This window comes from Aquarana catesbeiana, linkage group LG04 (genome assembly GCF_042186555.1).
Source record: "Aquarana catesbeiana isolate 2022-GZ linkage group LG04, ASM4218655v1, whole genome shotgun sequence".
In the NCBI taxonomy this organism is placed as follows: Eukaryota; Metazoa; Chordata; class Amphibia; order Anura; family Ranidae; genus Aquarana; species Aquarana catesbeiana.
The window spans coordinates 322946784-322963785 of record NC_133327.1 but is presented as its reverse complement, the minus strand read 5'-3'; the positions used below and the strand labels follow the sequence as shown (position 1 = coordinate 322963785).

Below are 17002 nucleotides of genomic sequence, written 5' to 3'. Positions count from 1 at the left end.
CACAGGCCAAATGTGAACCGGTTTCTACTGTACCGGCTGATTTTGCCCGATATTCAGTACGTGTGTACGGGGCTTAAATGATACATTTACCTTTCATAACATGTTGCATATTACACCCATATTCGGGGGGTAACATGTTATGAATGCACCGGGAATCTTCTCCCTGCGTCTGCTGCCACAATTCAAAAAAAGATGCTGCTCCCCCCTCCGCCCACCCATTGTCAGCCAAATAACCACCTAAAGATGTGCAGCAGTGCAGCTTGGTCAAAATACACCTCCACTGCCTGCTGATTGGAGAGGGAAAGCCTGACATCACACCATTAAAGTCATCCTTCTGGTCATTCTGCTTTTCTTTCCCTTTAGCATGTTCTCTATTGGTACATGTGCAGACAGAAAAACCTGACTGGCTCCTAGTACTCACACTCTTTCTTACAGACTGAGTGCTTTTTGCATTGGAAATGACAGGAGGAGGCTGGGTACTAGGGTAGCATGTAAAGCAAAACTTTATTAAGAAAGTCACGGGGATTGCATTCTGCAATTGCTTGTTGTCTCATTTTCCTATTGACTTTCTTTCTTCAAAACTCAGAAGAAGGCTAGATTCACACGGCTGCAAACAGATTTTGATTCAACTTTCATTAGGATTATGTGTTGTTGGTTGCATGTGGTTTGTATATTCTAGGGGGGCAGAATCATGTTGGAATCCCACCAAAGTACCACAGGACCCTTTTCCAAAAATTGCACTGCATTGATGTGAACAGGCACCATTGAAAACTGTGTGATTTCCATTGTCATAGGATTCTGTGTGACTCAAGTTTGCATTTAAAATCACAATAGTGGGAATGATTGAAACAAGATAGTGAGCATAACGGACAGGCAAGCAGTATTTTCAGGAGGCCAGCAATGGCAGCTGCCATATTTCTCTAATGAAAGTTTTCTTTTTGAAAACAAATATAATTTTAATGTAAAAATGCGTTAAAGCCTAACTCCAGGTTTGATTGCACTTTAAATAGTTTGAACTATTTCTTGCGCAGGAACAGGTGCACTTGCTGTTAGCATTGTATAAATTGAACAGTATACAGCGCTGTTCAATTACAGCGGGATATAGACTTCCCATCCAAAATTTTTAGAGAATTTTTATTTTTTTAAATGAATACAAGGCTTTCTCTGATTGGCTGCTCCTCCTCCACCTCAGATTTAGAAAATACAAAACTTCCTCTGAATCTCTGAATGGCTGAGAAATGCTCAGCCTGACTCAATTGTTTTCTTATTTCGGGAGTGGGGACGGAAGTCTCCATCCTGCTGTCATTACACAGTGCTGTAAACTGTAAGTAGGCTGATGATACATTCAGGTTATATTGCACTGACAGCAAGTGCACCTGTTAGTAAAGGGAAAACGAAAGGCTCATTTGGCTGTGTGTGTGTGTGTGTGTATACACTGAGCAAAATGATAAACACAACACTTTTGTGTTTGCCCCTATTTATCATGAGCTGAACTCAAAGATCTACGACTTTTTCTATGTACACGAAAGGCCTATTTATCTCAAATATTGTTCCACTAATCTGTCTAAATCTGTGTTAGTGAGCACTTCTCATTTGCCGATATAATCGATCCACTTCACAGGTGTGGCATAAGATGCTGATTAAACAGCATGATTATTGCACAGGTGTGCCTCAGGCTGGCCACAGTAAAAGGCCACTCTAAAATGTGCAGTTTTATCATACAGCACAATGCCACAGATGTCGCAAGTTTTGAAGGAGCGTGCAATTGGCACGCTGACTGCAGGGATGTCCACCAGAGCTGTTGCCCTTGAATTGAATGTTAATTTCTCTACCATAAGCTGTCTCCAAAGGCTTTTCAGAGAATTTGGCAGTACATCCAACCGGCCTCATAACTGCAGACCACGTGTAACCACACCAGCCCAGGACCTCCACATCCAGCATCTTCACCTTCAAGATTGTCTGAGACCAGCCACCCGGACAGCTGCTACAACAATCGGTTTGCATAACCAAAGAATTTCTGCACAAACTGTCAGAAACCCTCTCAGGGAAGCTCATCTGCATGCTCGTCGTCCTCATCGGGGTCTCAACCTGACTTCATTTCGTCATTGTAACCGACTTGAGTGGGCAAATGCTCACATTTGATGGCGTCTGGCACTTGAGAGGGGTTCTCTTCACGGATGAATCCTGAGGCCCATTGTTGTGCCATTCATCCACAACCATCACCTCATGTTGCAGCATGATAATGCACGGCCCCATGTTGCTAGGATCTGTACACAATTCCTGGAAGCTGAAAACATCCCAGTTCTTGCATGGCCAGCATACTCACTGCACATGTCACCTATTGAGCATGTTTGGGATGCGCTGGATTGGCGTACACAACAGACAGCGTGTTCCAGTTCCTGCCAATATCCAGCAACTTCACACAACCATTGAAGAGGAATGGACCAACATTCCACAGGCCGCAATCAACAACCTGATCAACTGTATGCGAAGGAGATGTGCTGCACTGCGTGAGGCAAATGGTGGTCACACCAGATACTGACTGGGTTTCAGACCCCCCCCCGACTCCCTTAATACAGTAAAACTGCACATTTAAGGCTGGCCATAGATTATAAAATTTTTTTGTACAACTTTCCTTCAGATTTACCAAAACCATATAATATGAGGTCAAACCTAAACACTTTCAATGTGTATGCAATCAGGTAGGCCCTTGCACTTTATAGTTGAAGGTAAATCTAAAAAAAATTGAATAAGAAAATTGTATGGTGTATGGCCAGCTTTAGAATGGCCTTTTATCGTGGCCAGCTTAAGGCACACCTGTGCAATAAACATGCTGTCTAATCAGCATCTTGATATGCCACACCTGTGAGGTGGATGGATTATCTCGGCAAAGGAAAAGTGCTCACTAACACAGATTTGTGAACAATATTTGAGAGAAATAGGTCTTTTGTGTACATAGAAAAAGTCGCAGATCTTTGAGTTCAGCTCATGATAAATAGGGGCAAACACAAAAGTGTTGCGTTTTATAATTTTGCTCAGTGTATGTGTGTGAATATATAATGTGTGTGTGTATATGTATGTGTGTGTGTGTGTGTGTGTGTGTATATGTATATATATAAAATATATTATTACAGTGATGTCCAAGGAGAAGATGGTTAATGTTTATTTTGCTATACCTAATGCAGATATGTCTTTTTTTAGATCCCACTGAAGTTTACACTTGGGGAAATAATATTAATTTCACTTTGGGGCATGGAAGTCAACAAAGTAAACATCATCCTGAACAGGTGGACATGTTTCCTCGCTCTGGCATATATATCAAACAGGTATCATTGATTATTAACCTTAAATACAAGAAATACATTCTCTTACATTTTCTTTATCGATCTGTATTTTTTAAATTTGAAAGTGGCACCTTTGCTGTGTTTTTAACCACCACTACTGACAGAGAGACAAAAAGCTCATACAACAGTATCTAATACTAGTTGGTAATACTATCTTGTGAAGTTTGAAAAGGATACACTAGGGATGTGGTTATATGGCAAGTTTTAAAGTGTTACGCAACCCAGGACCCTGCATTCACTATATGTGGTCTCCCACAGTACACAGAACACGGAAATGAAATTATTTTGGTAAATATACAGTAAACTGCTAAATGACTTTTCTTATTAGCAGTATATAGCAGTCTTGTAACTTCTATCAGTGTCCGGCCAAGCACTGTTAAATCTTGTAGGAGGAGTTTTCATTCCCCTATGTCATGCATTACCTCTGAACCTCTGTCTGGACAGTGCTGATTGGCCCTGTGCTGATCTCATGCACTCTCCTAAAAACAAAAAAAAGCTTTCTAGCAATATACACCAAACTGAGCATGTGCAGAGTGCCTTCAAGGCTCTGTACTATCAGCAGATGGATTGGGGACAGTAAAAGAAGGGGAGGATCAGAGAAGACAGGATCAAACAGTCTTTTTATACAATGCAGACGATTAACCCCTTAGGTTCCACAGTGAGTATAACAAGCATGCTTTACTGCATATACGGACTTTTACTGTTGTGGGTTTAGTAACACCTTAAGGTTAACTACATTCATAATTGATACTACTGGAAAAAGGGAGCATTGGTGCACAGAATCACCTCCTAACTACGTAAGTCTATCAAATTCTCCATTTCCAAGGTTTCAATTTGGTATTTTTGTGTCTGAAATTCTATTGTGTGTATGAAGTTAGAAAATACACTTATAAAGGCACCATTCCTATTGAAATCAAGAAAATTATTTTCATTGTGAACCCCTACATGGGGTAGGAATTGCATACAATGCAACTTTAATTGTGCCAAAATAGGGGCCAAAATCACATTACCAATAAAATCCAAGCCCTTCATTATAAAGATTAAAAAACAATAACGTCTATGAAGTACATCACGTTGCAAGCCATATATACATCTGTCACATAAACTGTGTAATTGATGCACGCTGGAGCATTGCAAGCCATATCAACATTTATCACATAAACTGTGTAATGAGGGCATGCTGGATCGATGCATTCTGCTAATTATGCTTCTTCAGGATCTACGCCTATTTAGGAAAATGATAGGGCTGTATGAATGTAATCATTAACATTGTGATGATGATATTAAGTAGTCCGGTTTTTGTACGATATGAATTTCTTACAATGTTTATGAATAAATTCATACAGCCATATCGTTTTAATTAAATAGCTGTGGATCTTGACGAAGCATAATGAGCGGAATGCGTCGATCCAGCACGCCTTTGTTACACAGTTTATCATAAATGTCGATATGGCTTGCACTGATACAGTTTGTAACAGATGTGAATATGGCCTGCAATGTGATGTACTGCATAGATGTTATTGTTTTTTAAACTTTTTAATAAAGAGCTTGGATTTTAATGGCATTGTGATTTTGGACCCTATTTTGGCAAATATAAAGTCCCATTTTATGCTATTTCTTCCAGTGTAGGCGTTCACAATAGGGTTGCACCCGTACTGGTGCTGATACTATGCATTTGTGTGAGTACTCGTGCAAATGCATCAATACTAAAAACCAATACCTTCAGGCTCTGTTCTTTTAGCCGTCAGTGGGATTTCCCACTGACAGCCCTGCTGGCAATTTTCAGTTATTAAGTAGCGGTGCCGTCGCGTCTTTAACCGATGTCTGTCAGCTGAAGTGTAAACAATACCAGAGGCAGACTGACCATTCCATTAATTTTACATTATGGAGAATCCATCATCGGATTGTTCCACCTAAACAAAACTAAACTTGGGTGAATGAGAGTATTCTGGTGGTGATACCTTGCTACTGGAGTCCCCAAGTAATAAAAGAAGCTTGGGATTCAACCTGGAAGATGTAACATTTCAGTTCTGGATAGAGCTGACCTTTCATTTGAGACTTAATGTAGACATTATAAGATGGCTTACAGTGTTACTAAACCCACAACAGTAAAATCACTCTGTATTTGCAGTAAAGCATGTTTGTTACACTCACTGTGGAACCTAAGGGGTTAATCCTCTGCATTGTGTATAAAGGCTGTGTGGTCCTCTCCTCCTCCCACCATCCCCAATATATTTCCTTATCAGAACCAGGGGACAAGCTGCACATGCTCAATTTGGTGTGTATTGCTAGAGAGTTTTTCTTTTTTTTTTTTTTGGGAGAGTGCATGTGATCAGCACAGGGCCAATTAGCACTGTCCAGAAAGAGGATCAGGGGAGAATGAAAACTCCTCCTACAAGCTTTATCAGGAACTGATGAAAGTCACAAGACTGCTATATACTGCTGAAGAGAAAAGGTATTTAACAGTTTATATTTACTAAAATTATTGCATTTCCATGTTCTATGTACTGGGAGACCAGATATAGTGGCTACAGGTTCTGGGTTTAGTAACACTTTAATAATAGTTTTGTTTAGGTGGTTTGGATCACAGCGATTACCTTTTGTAGCTTGCAATTAATAATAGTTCATCCATTCAGAAAAATACCGCTTAAAATAAATAAATACTAATAAAAAGAACATATTTTATTTTTATATATATATATATATATATATATATATATATATATATATATATATATATATATATATATGCATAGCCAGCAGTGCATTGTAATACAGGTTAGGATGACTCCAAACTAAAGGTGTTTTTTTTTTTTTTTTCTCTCTAGATGGTACTTTGCAAGTTTCACTCAGTTTTCCTGTCTCAGAAAGGGCAGGTTTACACTTGTGGCCATGGTCAGGGAGGTCGTCTTGGTCACGGCGATGAACTCACATGTCTGGTATGTGTGTATATGTAACTCCATCTGGGCCTGGTAACAGTTGTAATATGAAAAGCTGTAAAGATGATTGATCATATATAAGGATGAAAGAGATGTTCTCTTTGGGGATTATACAGAGCTTTTGAGTCTTTGAAAAAAGAGACAGAAGAAGAGAACATTGTGTTCCCGTTCGTAAAGTCTTGGCAAATCGCCACGTAGGCATGAAATTTAAAGTGTAGAGCTGTGGAAAAAAAATGAATTACAATTTAAAACACAAGCTAGAATCGTACAAGACATCATTTTATGCCATTTCAACCAGTCTCATATTCTTTTTATTCTATATGTTCTGGCATGTAACCTCAAGCTAAAACACAGCTACCTATTATTTTACTGAAAGCTTGTTTCAGCTGTTTTTGTTTAAACCTGATAGACCATATTATAGTTTTTATTCTTGTCCATCATATAATGCCCTAATTCCTTTTCAAAAGTACAACTTGGGCCTCATTCTCACGAGGCGGATCCGCTTCCATAGAGTCCGCCTCGGTCCGCCAGCTCAGCGGGAGATCTCTCCGTTGATCTCCGCTGAGCCGGCGGATGACAAGTCCCTCTCTGCTCACTAAGCGGGAAGGGGCTTGTCCAGCGCCGCTGCTGCCTATGGAGAGATCGGACGAAAACAGACAGCATGTCCGTTTTCATCAGATCTCACCCGATACAATCCGCCAGCAATGGAGTGGATCGAACCGGGTTGGATGTCAGCGGACATGTCACCGCTGACATCCGTCGCTCCATAGCCTAACATGGAGCGCCCGTTAAGGTCCGCCATCAAAACTGACAGGAACAGGAAAATTTCACTGGGGAGGAAATTGCTACGTATTAATACAGAATAGCAATATAAATATTTTCCCAATATATATTAGTCTTTTTTTCATTCATTTTAGCAGGTAGCAGGCACCGTATTTGATAGGCTCAAATGGTGAAATAAACAATTTGGAAAAGGCCGCGTTGTTGTTTTACAATCCCTTTACTTTTTAACCACTTCCCTACCCGGCCATAGTAATATGACGTCCACAGATGGGATCTCCCATCCTGGGTGGACGTCATATGACGGCCTGGGCTTCCCGGCCGTCTAGGGGGCGCGCGCGCACCCGCCGCGTTGCTCGGGACCCAGTGCATGTGCCCGGAGGCCGCAATGTCCGCCGGGCACCCGCGATTGCCCATTAACCGGGCCGGACCGTGGATCTGTGTGTGTAAACACACAGATCCATGTCCTGTCAGTTGAGAGGAGACCGATCTGTGTTCCCAGTATAGAGGAACACTGATCGGTCTCCTCCCCTTGTGCGTCCCCTCCCCTACAGTTAGAATCACTCCCCTAGGAAACATTTAACCCCTCGTCTCCCACTAGTGGTTAACCCCTTCCCTGCCTGTCACATTTATACAGTAATCAATGCAATTTTATAGCATTGATCGCTGTATAAATGTGAATGGTCCCAAAAACTGTGTCAAAAGTGTCCGATGTGTCCGCCATAATGTCGCAGTCACGAAACAAAAAGGCGATCGCCGCTATTACTAGTAAAAAAAAATTTATTTATTTTTTTTAAAAATGCCATAAATCTATCCCGTACTTTGTAGACGCTATAACTTTTGCGTAAACCAATCAATATACGCTTGTTGCGATTTTTTTTTTTTTACCAAAAATATGTAGAAGAATACGTATCGGCCGAAACTGAGGAAAAAATTAGTTTTTTAAAAAAAAAATTGGGATATTTATTATAGCAACAAGTAAAAAATATTGTGTTTTTTTCAAAATTGTCGCTCTTCTTTTGTTTATAGCGCAAAAAATAAAAACCGCAGAGGTGATCAAATACCACCAAAAGAAAGCTCTATTTGTGGGAAAAAAAGGACGTCAATTTTGTTTGGGTACAATGTTGCAGGACCGCGCAATTGTCGTTTAACCACTTGCCGACCGCCTAACGCATATATACGTCAACAAAATCGCACGGGCAGGCAAAATCACGTACCTGGTACGTGGTTGCCTTCCCGCGGGCGGGGGGTCCGATTGGACCCCCCCGGTGCCAGTGGCGGTCGGCTTTGGTCTGGGAGCGTTGAGAGGCGAGGGGGAGGCCATCCGATCGTGGCCCCCCCCCCAGCGATCGCTCCCAGCCAATGAGAAACATCCCCTGCCTCTGTATAGTACACAGAGGCAGAGGATGTGATGTCATCTCTCCTCGGCTCGGCAGTTTCCGTTCCGGCGCAGAGGAGAGAAGACATCTGAGTAAGTGTAAAACACACACAGTAGAACATGCCAGGCATACATTACACCCCCGATCCCCCCCCCCCCCCCCCCGATTTTTTTTCTGATTACTGCATGGTGTCAGTTTGTGACAGTTAGAAGTGGTAGGGCAGTTAGTATTAGCCCCCTTTAGGTCTAGAATACCCCCCTAACCCCCCCTAATAAAGTTTGAACCCCTTGATCACCCCCTGTCACCAGTGTCGCTAAGCGATCATTTTTCTGATCGCTGTATTAGTGTCGCTGGTGACGCTAGTTAGGGACGTAAATATTTAGGTTCGCCGTCAGCGTTTTATAGCGACAGGGACCCCCCATATACTATCTAATAAATGTTTTAACCCCTTGATTGCCCCCTAGTTAACCCTTTCACCACTGATCACCGTATAACCGTTACGGGTGACGCTGGTTAGTTCGTTTATTTTTTATAGTGTCAGGGCACCCGCCGTTTATTACCAAATAAAGGTTTAGCCCCCTGATCACCCGGCGGTGATATGCGTCGCCCCAGGCAGCGTCAGATTAGCGCCAGTAACGCTAACACCCACGCATGCAGCATACGCCTCCCTTAGTGGTATAGTATCTGAACGCATCAATATGTGATCCGATCAGATCTATACTAGCGTCCCCAGCAGTTTAGGGTTCCCAAAAACACAGTGTTAGCGGGATGAGCCCAGATACCTGCTAGCACCTGCGTTTTGCCCCTCCGCCCGGCCCGGCCCGGCCCAGCCCACCCAAGTGCAGTATCGATCGATCACTGTCACTTACAAAACACTAAATGCATAACTGCAGCGTTCGCAGAGTCAGGCCTGATCCCTGCGATCGCTAACAGTTTTTTTGGTAGCGTTTTGGTGAACTGGCAAGCATCAGCCCCAAGCAGCATCAGGTTAGCGCCAGTAGCGCTAACACCCACGCACGCACCGTACACCTCCCTTAGTGGTATAGTATCTGAACGGATCAATATCTGATCCGATCAGATCTATACTAGCGTCTCCAGCAGTTTAGGGTTCCCAAAAACACAGTGTTATCGGGATCAGCCCAGATACCTGCTAGCACCTGTGTTTTGCCCCTCCGCCCGGCCCAGCCCAGCCCAGCCCGCCCAAGTGCAGTATCGATCGATCACTGTCACTTACAAAACACTAAACGCATAACTGCAGCGTTCGCAGAGTCAGGCCTGATCCCTGCGATCGCTAACAGTTTTTTTGGTAGCGTTTTGGTGAACTGGCAAGCATCAGCGGCTTAGTACACCCCGGTCGTAGTCAAACCAGCACTGCAGTAACACTTGGTGACGTGGCGAGTCCCATAAGTGCAGTTCAAGCTGGTGAGGTGGCAAGCACAAGTAGTGTCCCGCTGCCACCAAGAAGACAAACACAGGCCCGTCGTGCCCATAGTGCCCTTCCTGCTGCATTCGCCAATCCTAATTGGGAACCCACCGCTTCTGCAGCACCCGTACTTCCCCCATTCACATCCCCAACCAAATGCAGTCAGCTGCATGAGAGGCATTTTCTTTATGTCCTCCCGAGTACCCCTACCCAACGAACCCCCCCAAAAAAGATGTGTCTGCAGCAAGCGCGGATATAGGCGTGACACCCGCTATTATTGTCCCTCCTGTCCTGACAATCCTGGTCTTTGCATTGGTGAATATTTTGAACGCTACCATTCACTAGTTGAGTATTAGCGTAGGGTACAGCATTGCACAGACTAGGCACACTTTCACAGGGTCTCCCAAGATGCCATCGCATTTTGAGAGACCCGAACCTGGAACCGGTTACAGTTATAAAAGTTACAGTTACAAAAAAAAGTGTAAAAAAAAAAAAAAAATCACAAACAAAAATATAAAATAAAAAAAAATAGTTGTCGTTTTATTGTTCTCTCTCTCTCTATTCTCTCTCTCTATTGTTCTGCTCTTTTTTACTGTATTCTATTCTGCAATGTTTTATTGTTATTATGTTTTATCTTGTTTGCTTTTCAGGTATGCAATTTTTTATACTTTACCGTTTACTGTGCTTTATTGTTAACCATTTTTTTGTCTTCAGGTACGCCATTCACGACTTTGAGTGGTTATACCAGAATGATGCCTGCAGGTTTAGGTATCATCTTGGTATCATTCTTTTCAGCCAGCGGTCGGCTTTCATGTAAAAGCAATCCTAGCGGCTAATTAGCATCTAGACTGCTTTTACAAGCAGTGGGAGGGAATGCCCCCCCCCCCCACCGTCTTCCGTGTTTTTCTCTGGCTCTCCTGTCTCAACAGGGAACCTGAGAAATGCAGCCGGTGATTCAGCCAGCTGACCATAGAGCTGATCAGAGACCAGAGTGGCTCCAAACATCTCTCATAAGAAACCGGAAGCTACGAGCATTTTATGACTTAGATTTCGCCGGATGTAAACAGCGCCATTGGGAAATTGGGGAAGCATTTTATCACACCGATCTTCATGTGGTCAGATGCTTTGAGGGCAGAGGAGAAATCTAGGGTCTAATAGACCCCAATTTTTTCAAAAAAGAGTACCTGTCACTACCTATTGCTATCATAGGGGATATTTACATTCCCTGAGATAACAATAAAAATGATTTTAAAAAAAAAAATGAAAGGAACAGTTTAAAAATAAGATAAAAAAGCAAAAAAATAATAAAGAAAAAAAAAGCACCCCTGTCCCCCCTGCTCTCGCGCTAAGGCGAACGCAAGCGTCGGTCTAGCGTCAAATGTAAACAACAATTGCACCATGCATGTGAGGTATCACCGCGAAGGTCAGATCGAGGGCAGTAATTTTAGCAGTAGACCTCCTCTGTAAATCTAAAGTGGTAACCTGTAAAGGCTTTTAAAGGCTTTTAAAAATGTATTAATTTTGTTGCCACTGAACGTTTGTGCGCAATTTTAAAGCATGTCATGTTTGGTATCCATGTACTCGGCCTAAGATCATCTTTTTTATTTCATCAAACATTTGGGCAATATAGTGTGTTTTAGTGCAATAAAATGTAAAAAAGTGTGTTTTTTCCCCAAAAAATGCGTTTGAAAAATCGCTGCGCAAATACTGTGTGAAAAAAAAAAATTAAACACCCACCATTTTAATCTGTAGGGCATTTGCTTTAAAAAATATATAATGTTTGGGGGTTCAAAGTAATTTTCTTACAAAAAACAATAATTTTTTCATGTAATCAAAAAGTGTCAGAAAGGGCTTTGTCTTCAAGTGGTTAGAAGAGTGGGTGATGTGTGACATAAGCTTCTAAATGTTGTGCATAAAATGCCAAGACATTTCAAAACCCCCCCAAATGACCCCATTTTAGAAAGTAGACACCCCAAGCTATTTTCTGAGAGGCATGTCGAGTCCATGGAATATTTTATATTGTGACACAAGTTGCGGGAAAGAGACAAATTTTTTTTTTTTTTTTGCACAAAGTTGTCACTAAATGATATATTGCTCAAACATGCCATGGGAATATGTGAAATTACACCCCAAAATACATTCTGTTGCTTCTCCTGAGTACGGGGATACCACATGTGTGGGACTTTTTGGGAGCCTAGCCGCGTACGGGACCCCGAAAACCAAGCACCGCCTTCAGGCTTTCTAAGGGCGTAAATTTTTGATTTCACTCTTCACTGCCTATCACAGTTTCGAAGGCCATGGAATGCCCAGGTGGCAAACCCCCCCCCCCCCCCCCAAATGACCCCATTTTGGAAAGTAGACACCCCAAGCTATTTGCTGAGAGGTATAGTGAGTATTTTGCAGACCTCACTTTTTGTCACAAAGTTTTGAAAATTGAAAAAAGAAACAAAAAATGTTTTTTCTTGTCTTTCTTCATTTTCAAAAACAAGATCTGCAAAATACTCAACATGCCTCTCAGCAAATAGCTTGGGGTGTCTACTTTCCAAAATGGGGTCATTTGGGGGGGGGGGGGGGGGGGTTGTGCCATCTGGGCATTTTATGGCCTTCAAAACTGTGATAGGTAGTGAGGAGTGAAATCAAAAATTTACACCCTTAGAAATCCTGAAGGCGGTGATTGGTTTTCGGGGCCCCGTACGCGGCTAGGCTCCCAAAAAGTCCCATATATGTGGTATCCCCGTACTCAGGAGAAGCAGCTGAATGTATTTTGGGGTGCAATTCCACATATGACCATGGCCTGTGTGAGCAATATATCATTTAGTGACAACTTTTTGTAAATTTTTTTTTTTTGTCATTATTCAATCACTTGGGACAAAAAAAATAAATATTCAATGGGTTCAACATGCCTCTCAGCAAATTCCTTGGGGTGTTTACTTTCCAAAATGGAGTCATTTGGGGGGGTTTTGTACTGCCCTGCCATTTTAGCACCTCAAGAAATGACATAGGCAGTCATAAACTAAAAGCTGTGTAAATTCCAGAAAATGTACCCTAGTTTGTAGACGCTATAACTTTTGCGCAAACCAGTAAATATACGCTTATTGACATTTTTTTTACCAAAGACATGTGGCCGAATACATTTTGGCCTAAATGTATGACTAAAATTGAGTTTATTGGATTTTTTTTTATAACAAAAAGTAGAAAATATCATTTTTTTTCAAAATTTTCGGTATTTTCCGTTTATAGCGCAAAAAATAAAAACGGCAGAGGTGATCAAATACCATCAAAAGAAAGGTCTATTTGTGGGAAGAAAAGGACGCAAATTTCGTTTGGGTACAGCATTGCATGACCGCGCAATTAGCAGTTAAAGCGACGCGGTGCCAAATTGTAAAAAGTGCTCTGGTCAGGAAGGGGGTAAATCCTTCCGGGGCTGAAGTGGTTAAAGTGCGACAGCGCTGAAAATTGGTCTGGGAAGGAAGGGGGTGAAAATGCTCTGTATTGAACCTGTTAAAGTGGTATGAAACCCCAAAACAAATATTTATTATATTGCAATATACCAATTCTTTGATGTGGCGGCTGCATTTTTTTCCTTCTTTTTTATGTCAATTTTTTATTGAAAGAAACAAAAGTGCATAGACACCGCCAGTGGTGGAAATAAGAAAGTACAAGGATATCACAGGTCACTTTGAAGTAGGAGAGCAAAGTTGTGAACATACTACATACCGACAAACCAGTAATATGGCATTAGCAGGGAAACAGATATACAGTACATATAAAGACCAGGTAGACATAAAGAACCATGTATAAGCACAGGTGTGGTACAGTTAGTTGTGCTTGTTAATCCAACTGGACCAAGGCTTCCAAATCAAGTCAAAAGTCGTTGCCCGATCATTCCATAAGGCGAGTGTACGCTCATTGGAATAATGCAGGGTTGGGAGCGGATTGGGATTTCCAATGTCTGGTGATCATGAACCTGGCTGCAAGTAAAAATATGTGTGGTTATAGTGTGAAACTGGGTGGGGATCTTGTCTATGTCCAAATTCAGGATGGCCAGAGCTGGATTGGATGAGAGGAGAACTCCTGTCACTTCAGAGATCAATTGAAATATTTTCATCCAAAGGCTAGTTACACATTTACAGGACCCAATAATTTGTAAAAGGTTTGCTATTTGACCACAACCTCACCAACATAGGGGTCATCTGGGCTGGACAAGGGGTGAGACACCAACGGAGGGCAATCTTCTGCGCCAGTTCCCAGTGTTGTATACAGTTGGTTTTATTTACTAAAGCTAGAGAGTGCAAAATTAGGCCCACTTCTAGATAGAAAGCAATCAGCATCCAGGTTTTATTGCCAAAGCTTAATTGAACAAGCTGAGGTTAGAAGCTGATTGATTTCAGTGAAGAAGAGAGCCTGATTTTCCAGCTTTAGTAAATAAACCCCAGTGTGTACTGCCATAAATTACTTTGAGGGCTGTGCACCACTGCGAGGCTAAGTAGGAGGTGGAGAGATCCTTGCCCCATTTTAGAAAGCGTTTGAATTTGGTGAAGGATAATTTGTCTTGTAGAATATTCTGAAACCAGGAGATCATTTGTTTTCTTTTATTAGGCTTTCTTTTCTTATTTTCACCTGGTGATTCAGCAAGCAATTCTGTTATTCTGCAATTCAACAGAACAAGCTTCCCTGTAAAATCATTATCCCCCCCCCCCCCCAAAAAAAGGTTGCTATAACTGAGGTGGGAGCTGGAGTTTGGCTTCAATTTGTTATTGTTATCTAAATCTGCTAGTACATCTAACACCCCCCTCCCCCCAGACTATTAATGCTGCTATCCAAAGGTTTTCCTTCATCCAGGGTGGAGGCATGCAGATACAGGAGGTGTGTTACTGGCCAGATCACTGGGTGAAAGCAGAGGAAAAAAGCATAAAAAAAATAAATTCAAAGAATGCAGCCACCACATCTAATAATGATTGCTAAGCTGCAATATATCAGATTTTTGGTTTTGGGTTTATTACCACTTTAAAGTCACTGTGATGTAGTGTAAAGGTAACACTCAAATAATTCTGAGTTTAAAGTGTATCCAAACCCCCAAAAAACAAACAAATTAAATATATTGCTGTATTTGTTTTTAAAAGATCTTTTCCCTTTATTTCCCTTTATTTTCATATACAACGGATATAAAAAGTCTACAAAAAAGTTGTTAAAATGTCAGGTTTCTGTGATGTAAAAAAAAATGAGACAAAGATAAATAATTTCAGAACTAATGTGGTTGCATCAGTTTGCACACCCTCTTATAACTGGAGATGTAGCTGTGTTCAGAATTAACCGCTTGGCATCCGGAGGACGTCATATGACGTCCTCGACTTTCGGGGCTTATATCTGAATGATGTCTGAGGCTACAGACATCATTCAGATACCGGCATTTTCAGCCGGCGATTCCGTACACCATAAGAACGATCATAGTGGCTGTTCCGCCGCTTGATCGTTCTTACGGGCGGCGGGAGGGGACGTCCCCCCCCTCCCGCCGCCCTCCGGTGCTTCTACCGACTCACCTCAGCGATCGGTGAGTCGGACAGCGGATCCGCCGGCGCCGGATGTTCACCATAGAGATTTCCGGCGGACCAGATGGTCGCCGGAGTCTCTATGATCGTTCGGGGCCGGGAGCGATGTTATGACGTAACGCCCGGCCTCTGCATTCAAAAAAACGGCTGTGAAGCGGCGATCGTTTTTATTTTTTTTTTTTGATTTTAGGCTTCCCAGCCTAGAGGTGAGATGTGGGGTCTTATTGACCCCATATCTCACTGTAAGGAGGACTGATCGTGTCATATTCCTATTACAAGGGATGTTTACATTCCTTGTAATAGGAATAAAAGTGATCAAAAAAAAAAAAATTTTTTTTTAAAGTGTAAAAATAAAATTTTTTAAGTAAAATTAACAATTAAAAAAAAAAAAAAATTTTTTTAAAGCGCCCCTGTCCCCGTGAGCTTGCACGCAGAAGCGAACGCATACGTAAGTCCCGCCCACATATGAAAACTGTGTTTAAACCACACATGTGAGGTATCACTGCGAACGTTAGAGCGAGAGCAATAATTTTGGCCCTAGACCTCCTCTGTAACTCAAAACATGTAACCAGTGAAAAATTTTAAAGCGTTGCCTATGGGGATTTTTAAGTACCAAAGTTTGGCGCCATTCCACGAGCGTGTGCAATTTTGAAGTGTGACATGTTAGGTATCTATTTACTCGGCGTAACTTCATCTTTCACACAATGCAAAAAAATTTGGCTAACTTTGCTGTTTTTTTTTTTTTTTTTTAAAGCATGAAACTGTTTTTTTTAAAAAAAAAAAAACGCGTTTGAAAAATTGCTGCGCAAATACCGTGCAAGATAAAAAGTTGCAATGACCGCCATTGTATTCTCTAGGGTCTCTGCTGAAAAAACATATATAATGTTTGGGGGTTCTATGTAATTTTATAGCAAAGAAATGATGATTTTTGACATGTAGGAGCGAAGTGTCAGAAATGGCCTGGATGCGAAGTGGTTAAGCAATCACATTCAAACTCATGTTAAATAGGAGTCAGCACACACCTGCCATCATTTTAAAGTGTCTCTGATTAACCCCAAATAAAGTTCAGCTGTTCTAGTTGGTCTTTCCTGACACTTTCTTAGTCGCATTCTACAGCAAAAGCCATGGTCCACAGAGAGCTTCCAAAGCATCACATGGATCTTATTGTTAAACAGTATCAGTCAGGAGAAGGGTACAAAAGAAATTTCAGGGCATTAAATATACCATGGAACACAGTGAAGACAGTCATCATCAAGTGGAGAAAATATAGCACAACAGTGACATTACCAAGAACTGGATGTCCTTCCAAAATTGATGAAAAGACAAGAAGAAAACTGGTCAGGGAGGCTGCCAAGAGGCCTACAACAACATTAAAGGAGCTGCAGGAATATCTGGCAAGTACTGGCTGTGTGGTACAACAATCATTTACATTGTGACAACAATCTCCTGTATTCTTCATATGTCTGGGCTATAGGGTAGAGGGGCAAGATGGAAGCCTTTTCTCATGAAGAAAAACATCCAAGCCCGGCTGAAAAACATCTGAAGTCTCCAAAAAGCATGTGGAAAAATGTGTTATGGTCTGATGAAA

The 17002-nt window shown here is 41.7% G+C and overlaps 1 protein-coding gene across 1 annotated transcript in view; it reads left to right on the top strand.

Annotated features, from left to right (window-relative positions):
- Positions 1 to 17002, top strand: part of IBTK (inhibitor of Bruton tyrosine kinase) — a 164125-nt gene that overhangs the window by 29098 nt on the left and 118025 nt on the right. Inside the window, exons 4-5 of the mRNA XM_073626859.1 lie at positions 3202 to 3326; positions 6173 to 6283. Of these exons, the coding sequence (XP_073482960.1) occupies positions 3202 to 3326; positions 6173 to 6283 (236 nt within the window). The remainder of the gene's footprint in view (positions 1 to 3201; positions 3327 to 6172; positions 6284 to 17002) is intronic.